This window comes from Staurois parvus, unplaced genomic scaffold, assembly GCF_062004578.1.
Source record: "Staurois parvus isolate SC_StPar_1 unplaced genomic scaffold, SC_StPar_1.0 ptg001973l, whole genome shotgun sequence".
NCBI lineage: Eukaryota > Metazoa > Chordata > Amphibia > Anura > Ranidae > Staurois > Staurois parvus.
Window position 1 is genome coordinate 177895 of NW_028319769.1, and position 17758 is coordinate 195652.

Here is a 17758-nt window from a genome sequence, read left to right on the forward strand (position 1 = left end):
CCCAAGGTGTACAACCATTCACCAGAACAGTAGAATCCTCATTACTAGGAGATCACCCAACCCAAGGTGTACAACCATTCACCAGAACAGTAGAATCGTCATTACTAGGAGATCACCCAACCCAACCTGTGCAACCATTCACCAGAACAGTAGAATCCTCATTACTAGGAGATCACCCAACCCAACGTGTGCAACCATTCACCAGAACAGTAGAATCGTCATTACTAGGAGATCACCCAACCCAACGTGTGCAACCATTCACCAGAACAGTAGAATCGTCATTACTAGGAGATCACCCAACCCAACGTGTACAACCATTCACCTGATTGTGCCATCAGCACGGCGGGGGTGACGTAGTCATTGTTGTCATCCAGATGGTAGAACATTCCACAGAGGCTGATGGGACACGGATCCGTCACATACACCCAGATAGAGAAGCTGCACCTGAGGGACATCAATGTATCAATATCATATCCAACCAATCACCTACCTCCAGCTAGAGTACCCAGCAATGGTCACCCCCACACAGACCCCACCAATCACCTACCTCCAACTAAAGTACCCAGCAATGGTCACCCCCACACAGACCTCACCAATCACCTACCTCCAGCTAGAGTACCCAGCAATGGTCACCCCCACACAGACCTCACCAATCACCTACCTCCAGCTAGAGTACCCAGCAATGGTCACCCCCACACAGACCTCACCAATCACCTACCTCCAGCTAGAGTACCCAGCAATGGTCTCCCCCCACACAGACCTCACCAATCACCTACCTCCAGCTAGAGTACCCAGCAATGGTCACCCCCACACAGACCTCACCAATCACCTACCTCCAGCTAGAGTACCCAGCAATGGTCACCCCCACACAGACCTCACCAATCACCTACCTCCAGCTAGAGTACCCAGCAATGGTCACCCCCACACAGACCTCACCAATCACCTACCTCCAGCTAGAGTACCCAGCAATGGTCACCCCCACACAGACCTCACCAATCACCTACCTCCAGCTGTAGGACATCAATGTATCAATATCATATCCAATGTTAGACTTCCCACCGAACCACGCCCACCGATAAATACCGACCAATTGGGGGGCTCCATTCCCAAACATGCAGTGCAATGGTCTCCCCCCACACAGACCCCACCAATCACCTACCTCCAACTAAAGTACCCAGCAATGGTCCTCCCCCGCACAGACCCCACCAATCACCTACCTCCAACTACAGTACCCAGCAATGGTCCTCCCCCGCACAGACCCCACCAATCACCTACCTCCAACTACAGTACCCAGCAATGGTCCTCCCCCGCACAGACCCCACCAATCACCTACCTCCAACTACAGTACCCAGCAATGGTCCTCCCCCGCACAGACCCCACCAATCACCTACCTTCAACTACAGTACCCAGCAATGGTCCTCCCCCGCACAGACCCCACCAATCACCTACCTTCAACTACAGTACCCAGCAATGGTCACCCCCTGCACACACCCCACCAATCACCTACCTCCAACTAAAGTACCCAGCAATGGTCACCCCCCACACAGACCCCACCAATCACCTACCTCCAACTAAAGTACCCAGCAATGGTCCTCCCCCGCACACACCCCACCAATCACCTACCTCCAACTACAGTACCCAGCAATGGTCACCCCCCGCACACACCCCACCAATCACCTACCTCCAACTAAAGTACCCAGCAATGGTCCTCCCCCGCACAGACCCCACCAATCACCTACCTCCAACTACAGTACCCAGCAATGGTCACCCCCCGCACACACCCCACCAATCACCTACCTCCAACTAAAGTACCCAGCAATGGTCACCCCCCACACAGACCCCACCAATCACCTACCTCCAACTAAAGTACCCAGCAATGGTCCTCCCCCGCACAGACCCCACCAATCACCTACCTCCAACTAAAGTACCCAGCAATGGTCCTCCCCCGCACAGACCCCACCAATCACCTACCTCCAAATAAAGTACCCAGCAATGGTCCTCCCCCGCACAGACCCCACCAATCACCTACCTCCAACTAAAGTACCCAGCAATGGTCACCCCCCGCACAGACCCCACCAATCACCTACCTCCAACTAAAGTACCCAGCAATGGTCACCCCCCGCACATTCCCCACCAATCACCTACCTCCAACTAAAGTACCCAGCAATGGTCCTCCCCCGCACAGACCCCACCAATCACCTACCTCCAACTAAAGTACCCAGCAATGGTCCTCCCCCGCACAGACCCCACCAATCACCTACCTCCAACTAAAGTACCCAGCAATGGTCCTCCCCCGCACAGACCCCACCAATCACCTACCTCCAACTACAGTACCCAGCAATGGTCCTCCCCCGCACAGACCCCACCAATCACCTACCTCCAACTACAGTACCCAGAAATGGTCCTCCCCCGCACAGACCCCACCAATCACCTACCTCCAACTAAAGTACCCAGCAATGGTCACCCCCCGCACACACCCCACCAATCACCTACCTCCAACTAAAGTACCCAGCAATGGTCCTCCCCCGCACAGACCCCACCAATCACCTACCTCCAACTACAGTACCCAGCAATGGTCCTCCCCCGCACAGACCCCACCAATCACCTACCTCCAACTAAAGTACCCAGCAATGGTCACCCCCCACACAGACCCCACCAATCACCTACCTCCAACTACAGTACCCAGCAATGGTCACCCCCCGCACAGACCCCACCAATCACCTACCTCCAACTACAGTACCCAGCAATGGTCACCCCCCACACAGACCCCACCAATCACCTACCTCCAACTACAGTACCCAGCAATGGTCCTCCCCCGCACAGACCCCACCAATCACCTACCTCCAACTAAAGTACCCAGCAATGGTCACCCCCCACACAGACCCCACCAATCACCTACCTCCAACTACAGTACCCAGCAATGGTCACCCCCCGCACAGACCCCACCAATCACCTACCTCCAACTACAGTACCCAGCAATGGTCACCCCCCACACAGACCCCACCAATCACCTACCTCCAACTACAGTACCCAGCAATGGTCCTCCCCCGCACACAACCCACCAATCACCTACCTCCAACTAATGTACCCAGCAATGGTCCTCACCCGCACAGACCCCACCAATCACCTACCTCCAACTACAGTACCCAGCAATGGTCCTCCCCCGCACACAACCCACCAATCACCTACCTCCAACTAAAGTACCCAGCAATGGTCCTCCCCCGCACAGACCCCACCAATCACCTACCTCCAACTAAAGTACCCAGCAATGGTCCTCCCCCGCACAGACCCCACCAATCACCTACCTCCAACTACAGTACCCAGAAATGGTCCTCCCCCGCACAGACCCCACCAATCACCTACCTCCAACTACAGTACCCAGTAATGGTCACCCCCCGCACAGACCCCACCAATCACCTACCTCCAACTACAGTACCCAGCAATGGTCCTCCCCCGCACAGACCCCACCAATCACCTACCTCCAACTAAAGTACCCAGCAATGGTCCTCCCCCGCCCACAACCCACCAATCACCTACCTCCAACTAAAGTACCCAGCAATGGTCCTCCCCCGCACACACCCCACCAATCACCTACCTCCAACTACAGTACCCAGCAATGGTCCTCCCCCGCACAGACCCCACCAATCACCTACCTCCAACTAAAGTACCCAGCAATGGTCACCCCCCGCACACACCCCACCAATCACCTACCTCCAACTAAAGTACCCAGCAATGGTCCTCCCCCGCACAGACCCCACCAATCACCTACCTCCAACTAAAGTACCCAGCAATGGTCACCCCCCGCACAGACCCCACCAATCACCTACCTCCAACTACAGTACCCAGCAATGGTCCTCCCCCGCACAGACCCCACCAATCACCTACCTCCAACTAAAGTACCCAGCAATGGTCACCCCCCGCACAGACCCCACCAATCACCTACCTCCAACTACAGTACCCAGCAATGGTCACCCCCCGCACACACCCCACCAATCACCTACCTCCAACTAAAGTACCCAGCAATGGTCCTCCCCCGCACAGACCCCACCAATCATCTACCTCCAACTACAGTACCCAGCAATGGTCCTCCCCCGCACACAACCCACCAATCACCTACCTCCAACTAAAGTACCCAGCAATGGTCCTCCCCCGCACAGACCCCACCAATCACCTACCTCCAACTACAGTACCCAGCAATGGTCCTCCCCCGCACAGACCCCACCAATCACCTACCTCCAACTAAAGTACCCAGCAATGGTCCTCCCCCGCACACACCCCACCAATCACCTACCTCCAACTAATGTACCCAGCAATGGTCCTCACCCGCACAGACCCCACCAATCACCTACCTCCAACTACAGTACCCAGCAATGGTCCTCCCCCGCACAGACCCCACCAATCACCTACCTCCAACTAAAGTACCCAGCAATGGTCCTCCCCCGCACACAACCCACCAATCACCTACCTCCAACTAAAGTACCCAGCAATGGTCCTCCCCCGCACAGACCCCACCAATCACCTACCTCCAACTAAAGTACCCAGCAATGGTCCTCCCCCGCACAGACCCCACCAATCACCTACCTCCAACTAAAGTACCCAGCAATGGTCCTCCCCCGCACACAACCCACCAATCACCTACCTCCAACTAAAGTACCCAGCAATGGTCACCCCCCGCACAGACCCCACCAATCACCTACCTCCAACTAAAGTACCCAGCAATGGTCCTCCCCCGCACAGACCCCACCAATCACCTACCTCCAACTAAAGTACCCAGCAATGGTCCTCCCCCGCACACAACCCACCAATCACCTACCTCCAACTAAAGTACCCAGCAATGGTCCTCCCCCGCACAGACCCCACCAATCACCTACCTCCAACTACAGTACCCAGCAATGGTCCTCCCCCGCACAGACCCCACCAATCACCTACCTCCAACTACAGTACCCAGAAATGGTCCTCCCCCGCACAGACCCCACCAATCACCTACCTCCAACTAAAGTACCCAGCAATGGTCCTCCCCCGCACACACCCCACCAATCACCTACCTCCAACTACAGTACCCAGCAATGGTCCTCCCCCGCACAGACCCCACCAATCACCTACCTCCAACTACAGTACCCAGCAATGGTCACCCCCCGCACACACCCCACCAATCACCTACCTCCAACTAAAGTACCCAGCAATGGTCCTCCCCCGCACAGACCCCACCAATCACCTACCTCCAACTAAAGTACCCAGCAATGGTCACCCCCCGCACACACCCCACCAATCACCTACCTCCAACTAAAGTACCCAGCAATGGTCACCCCCCACACAGACCCCACCAATCACCTACCTCCAACTACAGTACCCAGCAATGGTCACCCCCCGCACACACCCCACCAATCACCTACCTCCAACTACAGTACCCAGCAATGGTCACCCCCCGCACACACCCCACCAATCACCTACCTCCAACTACAGTACCCAGCAATGGTCACCCCCGCACAGACCCCACCAATCACCTACCTCCAACTAAAGTACCCAGCAATGGTCACCCCCGCACAGACCCCACCAATCACCTACCTCCAACTAAAGTACCCAGCAATGGTCCTCCCCCGCACACAACCCACCAATCACCTACCTCCAACTAAAGTACCCAGCAATGGTCCTCCCCCGCACAGACCCCACCAATCACCTACCTCCAACTACAGTACCCAGCAATGGTCCTCCCCCGCACAGACCCCACCAATCACCTACCTCCAACTAAAGTACCCAGCAATGGTCACCCCCCGCACACACCCCACCAATCACCTACCTCCAACTAAAGTACCCAGCAATGGTCACCCCCGCACACACCCCACCAATCACCTACCTCCAACTAAAGTACCCAGCAATGGTCCTCCCCCGCACAGACCCCACCAATCACCTACCTCCAACTACAGTACCCAGCAATGGTCACCCCCCGCACAGACCCCACCAATCACCTACCTCCAACTAAAGTACCCAGCAATGGTCACCCCCCGCACAGACCCCACCAATCACCTACCTCCAACTACAGTACCCAGCAATGGTCACCCCCTGCACACACCCCACCAATCACCTACCTCCAACTAAAGTACCCAGCAATGGTCCTCCCCCGCACAGACCCCACCAATCACCTACCTCCAACTAAAGTACCCAGCAATGGTCCTCCCCCGCACACAACCCACCAATCACCTACCTCCAACTAAAGTACCCAGCAATGGTCCTCCCCCGCACAGACCCCACCAATCACCTACCTCCAACTAAAGTACCCAGCAATGGTCCTCCCCCGCACAGACCCCACCAATCACCTACCTCCAACTAAAGTACCAAGAAATGGTCCTCCCCCGCACAGACCCCACCAATCAGCTATATCTGTGTGATGGACAAATAACAATGAATCTGCACCCCTCAGTCTCTGCACTCCTCATATGATACATCCGTGTCAGTTGTTTACATTCCATTGTTTCATCATAAAAAACACATAAATATTATATGTAATAAAATGAGACGCTGACGATGACACATCTGCTGGACCTGAAACATGTCAGAGGGGGGTGGGGGTGGGTGAGGTTTGTACATTGGCCAATAAAACTCCCTGAAAGTCGGCAGTTCCGGCCAGGTTCCGGGTGTCATCTCCGTTTTCATCCCACCCTTCTAACATGGTTATAAAGCCCATCCTGCACCCCTCCACCCCTTCCCGCTTTGGAATTCTCCCCCCCACCCCTTCCCGCTTTGGAATTCTCCCCCCCACCCCTTCCCACTTTGGAATTCTCCCCCCCACCCCTTCCCGCTTTGGAATTCTCCCCCACACCTTCCCGCTTTGGAATTCCCCCCCCACCCCTTCCCGCTTTGGAATTCGGCCCCCCACCCCTTCCCACTTTGGAATTCTCCCCCCCCCACCCCTTCCCGCTTTGGAATTCGGCCCCCCACCCCTTCCCACTTTGGAATTCTCACCCCACCCCTTCCCGCTTTGGAATTCTCCCCCCCCACCCCTTCCTACTTTGGAATTCCCCCCCACCCCTTCCCGCTTTGGAATTCCCCCCCACCCCTTCCCGCTTTGGAATTCTCCCCCCCCACCCCTTCCTACTTTGGAATTCCCCCCCACCCCTTCCCGCTTTGGAATTCCCCCCCACCCCTTCCTGCTTTGGAATTCTCCCCCCCACCCCTTCCTGCTTTGGAATTCTCCCCCCCACCCCTTCCCACTTTGGAATTCCCCCCCACACCTTCCCGCTTTGGAATTCCCCCCCACCCCTTCCCGCTTTGGAATTCTCCCCCCCACCCCTTCCTGCTTTGGAATTCTCCCCCCCACCCCTTCCTGCTTTGGAATTCTCCCCCCCACCCCTTCCCGCTTTGGAATTCCCCCCCACCCCTTCCCGCTTTGGAATTCCCCCCCACCCCTTCCCGCTTTGGAATTCTCCCCCCCCACCCCTTCCCGCTTTGGAATTCTCCCCCCCCCCCCCCTCCACATAGAATTTATTGTGATTTTGTGTGTATTTATTTTTTTTTAGCATTTGTTTATTGATACAATGTATTCTTTATTCCCCCCAGCAGGCGGCGCTCTGCACTCCATTCTCATGTTTTTCCTCCATGTAGAAGCCGATTCCATGCAATGAATCTCTCTGCACATTTCCCAGAATCCTCAGCTCCTGGAATGACCTTGTCACCAGAAATCTGCCCAGAGCTGGAAGCCAAGTTGCAGCCATTCCCCGCAGCGTCCTCGGGTTGTGTGTGCCGGGATGAATCTCTGGGGCGATGGGCGGCGTCCATTCCTCTGCACACTGACGTCACAATCGTCTCGTTATCTGGAATTCGATCATTTTGTGGAATTTGAGAGGATTAGCGGGATTGATGAAGATTAGTCATGCCGGGCGGAGAAAATCCCGAGGCTTTCACTGGCTTAACGTGACTCAGCGATCAATCGTCAGGACGAACCTCATCCCTCCGACCGCGCCGGCCCAGCTACACCTGTACAGTCTGATCACTGGGGGAGGGGAGACCGAGAACACACCTCCTCCTCCTCCTTCTACAAAGTTACAATGTACAGTCTGATCCCCGGGGGAGGGGAGACTGAGGAAATTACTCCTCCTCCTACAAAGTTACAATGTACAGTCTGATCACTGGGGGAGGGGAGACTGAGGAAATAACTCCTCCTCCTTCTACAAAGTTACAATGTACAGTCTGATCCCCAGGGGAGGGGAGATTGTGTAGCCCGCTGTGTTGTCAGGGAGGTGGAGGTAAGTACTCACCGCGGTGCCATGACATTGCTCCGCCTCTGGCGCTCCAGCGTGCGCTCCCGGTACGGCTCCGGCGTCCTCACAATGCCAAATCCTTCCCCGGTACAAGCATAGAGGAACGGCAGGAGATGGACGACTTCTGCAGACAAACAACGACCTTCTGTTACATACCACCAACCCCACCCCCGCACATCTACAGCAGCCAATCAGGAGCCATACAGGGAGTCATACAGAGAGTAATACAGGGAGTAATACAGGGAGTAATACAGGGAGTCATACAGAGAGTAATACAGAGAGTAATACAGAGAGTCATACAGGGAGTAATACAGAGAGTAATACAGGGAGTAATACAGGGAGTCATACAGGGAGTCATACAGAGAGTAATACAGGGAGTAATACAGAGAGTAATACAGAGAGTAATACAAAGAGTAATACAGGGAGTCATACAGGGAGTAATACAGAGAGTAATACAGAGAGTAATACAGAGAGTAATACAGGGAGTAATACAGGGAGTCATACAGAGAGTAATACAGAGAGTAATACAGAGAGTAATACAGGGAGTAATACAGAGAGTAATACAGGGAGTAATACAGAGAGTAATACAGAGAGTAATACAGAGAGTAATACAGGGAGTAATACAGAGAGTAATACAGAGAGTAATACAGAGAGTAATACAGGGAGTAATACAGAGAGTAATACAGGGAGTCATACAGAGAGTAATACAGGGAGTAATACAGGGAGTAATACAGAGAGTAATACAGAGAGTAATACAGAGAGTAATACAGGGAGTCATACAGGGAGTCATACAGAGAGTAATACAGAGAGTAATACAGGGAGTCATACAGAGAGTAATACAGGGAGTAATACAGAGAGTAATACAGAGAGTAATACAGAGAGTAATACAGGGAGTAATAGAGAGAGTAATACAGAGAGTAATACAGGGAGTCATACAGGGAGTAATACAGAGAGTAATACAGGGAGTAATACAGAGAGTCATACAGGGAGTCATACAGGGAGTCATACAGAGAGTAATACAGGGAGTAATACAGGGAGTAATACAGAGAGTAATACAGAGAGTAATACAGGGAGTAATACAGAGAGTCATACAGAGAGTAATACAGGGAGTAATACAGAGAGTAATACAGAGAGTAATACAGGGAGTCATACAGGGAGTCATACAGAGAGTAATACAGGGAGTAATACAGGGAGTAATACAGAGAGTAATACAGAGAGTAATACAGGGAGTAATACAGAGAGTCATACAGAGAGTAATACAGGGAGTAATACAGAGAGTAATACAGGGAGTCATACAGGGAGTAATACAGAGAGTAATACAGAGAGTAATACAGGGAGTAATACAGAGAGTAATACAGAGAGTAATACAGGGAGTCATACAGAGAGTAATACAGAGAGTCATACAGAGAGTCATACAGGGAGTAATACAGGGAGTAATACAGGGAGTCATACAGGGAGTCATACAGGGAGTAATACAGAGAGTAATACAGAGAGTAATACAGAGAGTAATACAGAGAGTCATACAGGGAGTCATACAGAGAGTAATACAGAGAGTAATACAGGGAGTCATACAGGGAGTAATACAGGGAGTCATACAGGGAGTAATACAGAGAGTAATACAGGGAGTCATACAGGGAGTAATACAGGGAGTAATACAGAGAGTCATACAGAGAGTAATACAGGGAGTAATACAGGGAGTCATACAGAGAGTAATACAGGGAGTAATACAGAGAGTAATACAGAGAGTAATACAGGGAGTAATACAGGGAGTAATACAGAGAGTAATACAGAGAGTAATACAGGGAGTAATACAGGGAGTAATACAGGGAGTCATACAGAGAGTAATACAGGGAGTCATACAGGGAGTAATACAGAGAGTAATACAGGGAGTAATACAGGGAGTAATACAGAGAGTAATACAGAGAGTAATACAGGGAGTAATACAAGGAGTCATACAGGGAGTAATACAGGGAGTAATACAGAGAGTAATACAGGGAGTCATACAGGGAGTCATACAGGGAGTAATACAGAGAGTAATACAGGGAGTAATACAGAGAGTAATACAGGGAGTAATACAGAGAGTAATACAGGGAGTCATACAGGGAGTCATACAGGTAGTAATACAGGGAGTAACACAGAGTGACTCGGGTGGTCCTAGAGCTGTAATACAGAGAGTGACTCGGGTAGTCCTAGATGTGGCAATACAGAGAGTGACTCGGGTGGTCCTAGAGTGGTAATACAGAGAGTGACTCGGGTGGTCCTAGAGTGGTAATACAGAGAGTGACTCGGGTAGTCCTAGAGCTGTAATACAGAGTGACTCGGGTGGTCATAGAGCTGTAATACAGAGTGACTCAGGTAGTCCTAGAGCTGTATTACAGAGAGTGACTCGGGTGGTCCTAGAGCTCTAATACAGAGTGACTCGGGTGGTCCTAGAGCTGTAACACAGAGAGTGACTCGGGTAGTCCTAGAGCTGTAATACAAAGTGACTCGGGTGGTCCTGGATGTGGTAATACAGAGAGTGACTCGGGTAGTCCTAGAGCTGTAATACAGAGTGACTCGGGTGGTCCTAGAGCTGTAATACAGAGTGATTCGGGTAGTCCTAGATGTGGTAATACAGAGATTGACTCGGGTAGTCCTAGATGTGGTAATACAGAGATTGACTCGGGTGGTCCTACATGTGGTAATACAGAGAGTGACTCGGGTGGTCCTGGTTGATGTAATACAGAGAGTGACTCGGGCAGTCCTAGATGTGGTAATACAGAGAGTGACTCGGGTGGTCCTGGATGATGTAATACAGAGAGTGACTCGGGTGGTCCTGGATGTGGTAACACAGAGTGACTCGGGTGGTCCTAGATGTGGTAACATAGAGAGTGACTCGGGTGGTCCTGGATGATGTAATACAGAGAGTGACTCGGGTGGTCCTGGATGTGGTAACACAGAGTGACTCGGGTGGTCCTAGATGTGGTAACATAGAGAGTGACTCGGGTGGTCCTGGATGATGTAATACAGAGAGTGACTCGGGTGGTCCTGGATGTGGTAATACAGAGTGTCTCGGGTGGTCCTAGAGCTGTAATACAGAGGTGGTGAGAACGGCCTGCAGACATCACCTTGCTCCTCTGGGCACTGCGGTACTTTTGCCATCCTGACCCTCCACAGTAGATCGTGGCCCCATTGTGGACATCTCCGGTGGTCTTTGTTGGGCCGATTCTTCGGTGTCGGGATCTCCATTCGGTGGACAATCTTGGCCTCTCCGTTCCGGTAGGAGAATCTATCCGGCACATTGAAGTCAATGGGATAATCTGAGATCCAGGCTCTGAGGAGAACGTTGGTCACATAGATGGGCCGGCGGAGGATCCAATCTTCTCTGTAGACCATCTGATCCGGGAAATGTAGCCGGATCTCCCGAATCTTCTCCGTACCGTCCGGCCGGCAAGCCCAACGTCTTTTATATATGCCAACCAGAGGCTTGGTAATGGAAGATGCCAGAACATCCACATGGACCACCTGGTCCCGCTGGCACTGATACAGAACTTCTACCACCGAAGTGTCCAACAAGATCCTCGGCGGGTCCAAGAACTCAACGTAAGACTTGGTGGGAGTCGGGGCTGAGGTCTCTGATGTCATGGACTGCATCCAACAGGACTAGACAAAGAGAGAGTGCAGGTTCTATCAGTACCAGAGGAGCTGACACTCTAATGTCCCCTCCCCCACAGTCTCTGTACCAGAGGAGCTGACGCTCTAATGCCCCCTCCCTCGCAGTCCCATCAGTCTCTGTACAGAGGAGCTTACACTCTAATGTCCCCTCCCCCACAGTCTCTGTACCAGAGGAGCTGACGCTCTAATGTCCCCTCCCCCACAGTCTCTGTACCAGAGGAACTGACACTCTAATGCCCCCTCCCCCGCAGTCACATCAGTCTCTGTACAAAGGAGCTTACGCTTTAATGTCCCCTCCCCCACAGTCCCATCAGTCTCTGTACCAGAGGAGCTGACACTCTAATGTCCCCTCCCCCATAGTCTCTGTACCAGAGGAGCTGACACTCTAATGTCCCCTCCCCCGCAGTCCCATCAGTCTCTGTACCAGAGGAGCTTACACTCTAATGTCCCCTCCCCCACAGTCCAATCAGTCTGTGTACCAGAGGAGCTTACACTCTAATGTCCCCTCCCCCACAGTCCCATCAGTCTCTGTACCAGAGGAGCTTACACTCTAATGTCCCCTCCCCCGCAGTCACATCAGTCTCTGTACCAGAGGAGCTTACACTCTAATGTCCCCTCCCCCACAGTCCCATCAGTCTCTGTACCAGAGGAGCTTACACTCTAATGTCCCCTCCCCCGCAGTCACATCAGTCTCTGTACCAGAGGAGCTTACACTCTAATGTCCCCTCCCCCACAGTCCCATCAGTCTCTGTACACAGGAGCTGACACTCTAATGTCCCCTCCCCCACAGTCCCATCAGTCTCTGTACAGAGGAGCTTACACTCTAATGTCCCCTCCCCCACAGTCCCATCAGTCTCTGTACAGAGGAGCTTACACTCTAATGTCCCCTCCCCCGCAGTCCCATCAGTCTCTGTACACAGGAGCTGACGCTCTAATGTCCCCTCCCCCACAGTCCCATCAGTCTCTGTACAGAGGAGCTGACACTCTAATGTCCCCTCCCCCACAGTCCCATCAGTCTCTGTACAGAGGAGCTGACACTCTAATGTCCCCTCCCCCACAGTCCCATCAGTCTCTGTACCAGAGGAGCATACACTCTAATGTCCCCTCCCCCACAGTCCCATCAGTCTCTGTACACAGGAGCTGACACTCTAATGTCCCCTCCCCCACAGTCCCATCAGTCTCTGTACAGAGGAGCTTACACTCTAATGTCCCCTCCCCCCACAGTCCCATCAGTCTCTGTACCAGAGGAGCTTACACTCTAATGTCCCCTCCCCCACAGTCCCATCAGTCTCTGTACAGAGGAGCTTACACTCTAATGTCCCCTCCCCCACAGTCCCATCAGTCTCTGTACCAGAGGAGCTTACACTCTAATGTCCCCTCCCCCACAGTCCCATCAGTCTCTGTATCAGAGGAGCTGACACTCTAATGTCCCCTCCCCCACAGTCCCATCAGTCTCTGTACACAGGAGCTGACGCTCTAATGTCCCCTCCCCCACAGTCCCATCAGTCTCTGTACCAGAGGAGCTTACACTCTAATGTCCCCTCCCCCACAGTCCCATCAGTCTCTGTACAGAGGAGCTGACACTCTAATGTCCCCTCCCCCACAGTCCCATCAGTCTCTGTACACAGGAGCTTACGCTCTAATGTCCCCTCCCCCACAGTCCCATCAGTCTCTGTACCAGAGGAGCTTACACTCTAATGTCCCCTCCCCCACAGTCCCATCAGTCTCTGTACACAGGAGCTGACACTCTAATGTCCCCTCCCCCACAGTCCCATCAGTCTCTGTACAGAGGAGCTTACACTCTAATGTCCCCTCCCCCCACAGTCCCATCAGTCTCTGTACCAGAGGAGCTTACACTCTAATGTCCCCTCCCCCACAGTCCCATCAGTCTCTGTACAGAGGAGCTTACACTCTAATGTCCCCTCCCCCACAGTCCCATCAGTCTCTGTACCAGAGGAGCTTACACTCTAATGTCCCCTCCCCCACAGTCCCATCAGTCTCTGTACACAGGAGCTGACACTCTAATGTCCCCTCCCCCACAGTCCCATTAGTCTCTGTACAGAGGAGATGACACTCTAATGTCCCCTCCCCCGCAGTCCCATCAGTCTCTGTACCAGAGGAGCTTACACTCTAATGTCCCCTCCCCCACAGTCCCATCAGTCTCTGTACAGAGGAGCTGACACTCTAATGTCTCCTCCCCCACAGTCCCATCAGTCTCTGTACACAGGAGCTGACACTCTAATGTCCCCTCCCCCACAGTCCCATTAGTCTCTGTACAGAGGAGATGACACTCTAATGTCCCCTCCCCCGCAGTCCCATCAGTCTCTGTACCAGAGGAGCTTACACTCTAATGTCCCCTCCCCCACAGTCCCATCAGTCTCTGCACTAGAGGAGCTGACACTCTAATGTCCCCTCCCCCACAGTCCCATCAGTCTCTGTACAAGAGGAGCTGACACTCTAATGTCCCCTCCCCCACAGTCCCATCAGTCTCTGTACACAGGAGCTCACACTCTAATCTCCCCTCCCCCACAGTCCCATCAGTCTCTGTACCAGAGGAGCTGACACTCTAATGTCCCCTCCCCCACAGTCCCATCAGTCTCTGTACAGAGGAGCTGACACTCTAATGTCCCCTCCCCCACAGTCCCATCAGTCTCTGTACAAGAGGAGCTGACACTCTAATGTCCCCTCCCCCACAGTCCCATCAGTCTCTGTACACAGGAGCTCACACTCTAATCTCCCCTCCCCCACAGTCCCATCAGTCTCTGTACCAGAGGAGCTGACACTCTAATGTCCCCTCCCCCACAGTCCCATCAGTCTCTGTACACAGGAGCTGACACTCTAATGTCCCCTCCCCCACAGTCCCATCAGTCTCTGTACAGAGGAGCTGACACTCTAATGTCCCCTCCCCCACAGTCTCATCAGTCTCTGTACCAGAGGAGCTGACACTCTAATGTCCCCTCCCCCACAGTCCCATCAGTCTCTGTACACAGGAGCTGACACTCTAATGTCCCCTCCCCCACAGTCCCATCAGTCTCTGTACAGAGGAGCTGACACTCTAATGTCCCCTCCCCCACAGTCCCATCAGTCTCTGTACAGAGGAGCTGACACTCTAATGTCCCCTCCCCCATCAGTCTCTGTACACAGGAGCTGACACTCTAATGTCCCCTCCCCCACAGTCTCTGTACACAGGAGCTGACACTCTAATGTCCCCTCCCCCACAGTCCCATCAGTCTCTGTACACAGGAGCTGACACTCTAATGTCCCCTCCCCCGCAGTCCCATCAGTCTCTGTACAGAGGAGCTGACACTCTAATGTCCCCTCCCCCACAGTCCCATCAGTCTCTGTACAGAGGAGCTGACACTCTAATGTCCCCTCCCCCGCAGTCCCATCAGTCTCTGTACACAGGAGCTGACACTCTAATGTCCCCTCCCCCACAGTCCCATCAGTCTCTGTACCAGAGGAGCTTACACTCTAATGTCCCCTCCCCCGCAGTCCCATCAGTCTCTGTACCAGAGGAGCTTACACTCTAATGTCCCCTCCCCCACAGTCCCATCAGTCTCTGTACAGAGGAGCTGACACTCTAATGTCCCCTCCCCCACAGTCACATCAGTCTCTGTACAGAGGAGCTGACACTCTAATGTCCCCTCCCCCACAGTCCCATCAGTCTCTGTACACAGGAGCTGACACTCTAATGTCCCCTCCCCCACAGTCTCTGTACACAGGAGCTGACACTCTAATGTCCCCTCCCCCGCAGTCACACACTATTATTATACATGTATGTAGCTCTGACATATACCGAGGCGCAGTACCTGGCAGAGGAGGAGGCAGCTGAGAAGGGTCTCCTGGACTCTCCATTGAGGCGCCATGTTGGATAATATCGGCAGTCTTTGGGGGGTCTGGTGTCCCCGACACTCACATGTCCACTTTCTGGGATGTTCTGGGATTGTGGACCCGGCCTGGGGGGGTCGGTGCAGCTCCAGCGATGTATTGGTAGCTGGCGATATTCCGGTGTTGGCAGCGATCTCAGCACCTGTCAGACGCAGAATACACATCGGGATACGTGGAACCTCCCGGGAGGCACAACCAGCTAAACAAACATCAGACAAAGTCCTGAAGTCGGCTTAACCTCTTATATCCGGGAAAGTCACCAAACCACCGCAAACACCGAGACAATGGAAGTCAGCCGGCCAAAGAGCGGGGAAAAGTCAGCACACGGGACTGGGGCGGGGGAAAGTCAGCACACAGGACTGGGGTGGGGAAAAGAGGACTGGGGCAGGGAAAAGTCAGCACACAGGACTGGGGCGGGGAAAAGTCAGCACACGGGACTGGGGTGGGGAAAAGTCAGCACACGGGACTGGGGTGGGGAAAAGGGGACTGGGGCAGGGAAAAGTCAGCACACAGGACTGGGGTGGGGAAAAGTCAGCACACAGGACTGGGGTGGGGAAAAGTCAGCACACGGGACTGGGGTGGGGAAAAGTCAGCACACAGGACTGGGGCGGGGGAAAGTCAGCACACAGGACTGGGGTGGGGAAAAGTCAGCACACGGGACTGGGGCGGGGGAAAGTCAGCACACGGGACTGGGGCGGGGGAAAGTCAGCACACGGGACTGGGGTGGGGAAAAGTCAGCACACAGGACTGGGGCGGGGGAAAGTCAGCACACGGGACTGGGGCGGGGGAAAGTCAGCACACGGGACTGGGGCGGGGGAAAGTCAGCACACAGGACTGGGGTGGGGAAAAGGGGACTGGGGCAGGGAAAAGTCAGCACACAGGACTGGGTTGGGGAAAAGTCAGCACACAGGATTGGGGTGGGGAAAAGGGGACTGGGGCAGGGAAAAGTCAGCACACAGGACTGGGGTGGGGAAAAGAGGACTGGGGCAGGGAAAAGTCAGCACACAGGACTGGGTTGGGGAAAAGTCAGCACACAGGATTGGGGTGGGGAAAAGGGGACTGGGGCAGGGAAAAGTCAGCACACAGGACTGGGGTGGGGAAAAGTCAGCACACAGGACTGGGTTGGGGAAAAGTCAGCACACGGGACTGGGGCGGGGAAAAGTCAGCACACAGGACTGGGGCGGGGAAAAGTCAGCACACAGGACTGGGGTGGGGAAAAGTCAGCACACAGGACTGGGGTGGGGAAAAGTCAGCACACAGGACTGGGGTGGGGAAAAGGGGACTGGGGCAGGGAAAAGTCAGCACACAGGACTGGGGTGGGGAAAAGAGGACTGGGGCAGGGAAAAGTCAGCACACAGGACTGGGGTGGGGAAAAGTCAGCACACAGGACTGGGTTGGGGAAAAGTCAGCACACAGGACTGGTGTGGGGAAAAGAGGACTGGGGCAGGGAAAAGTCAGCATAGGGGACTGGGGTGAGGAAAAGTCAGCACACGGGACTGGTGACAGCGATAAGAAAACAATGCAGTTCTTAAAGTAACCTTTATACTTACAGTGAAGGAAAGAAGGATTTGATCCCCTATCATTCAGCAGGATTTCTGGCTCCCAGGTGTCTCTCATACAGGTAACAAACTGAGATTAGAAGCAGTCTCTTAAAGGGAGTGCTGCTAATCTCATTGTGTTACCTGTATAAAAGACACCTGTCCACAGGAGCCATCAAACCATCAGATTCCAAACTCTCCACCATGGCAAAGACCAAAGAGCTGTCCAAGGATGTCAGGGACAAGATGGTAGACCTACACAAGGCTGGACTGGGCTACCAAACTATGGCCAAGCAGCTTGGTGAGAAGGTGACAACAGTTGGTGCAATCATTCACAAATGGAAGAAACACAAAACAAGTGTCAGTCTCCCTAGGTCTGGTGCACCATGCAAGATCTCACCTCGTGGAGTGTCAATGATCATG

The 17758-nt window shown here is 53.5% G+C and overlaps 1 protein-coding gene across 1 annotated transcript in view; it reads right to left on the reverse strand.

Annotated features, from left to right (window-relative positions):
* LOC149433127 (protein sel-1 homolog 3-like) overlaps positions 1-15949 on the reverse strand; it is a 141531-nt gene extending 125582 nt beyond the window's left edge. The window contains exons 1-4 of the mRNA XM_089664624.1: positions 15719-15949; positions 11363-11897; positions 8253-8379; positions 323-444 (exon numbers count right to left, since the gene is read on the reverse strand). Of these exons, the coding sequence (XP_089520750.1) occupies positions 323-444; positions 8253-8379; positions 11363-11897; positions 15719-15775 (841 nt within the window). The 5' untranslated portion in view covers positions 15776-15949. The remainder of the gene's footprint in view (positions 1-322; positions 445-8252; positions 8380-11362; positions 11898-15718) is intronic.
* Positions 15950-17758: the final 1809 nt, after the last annotated feature.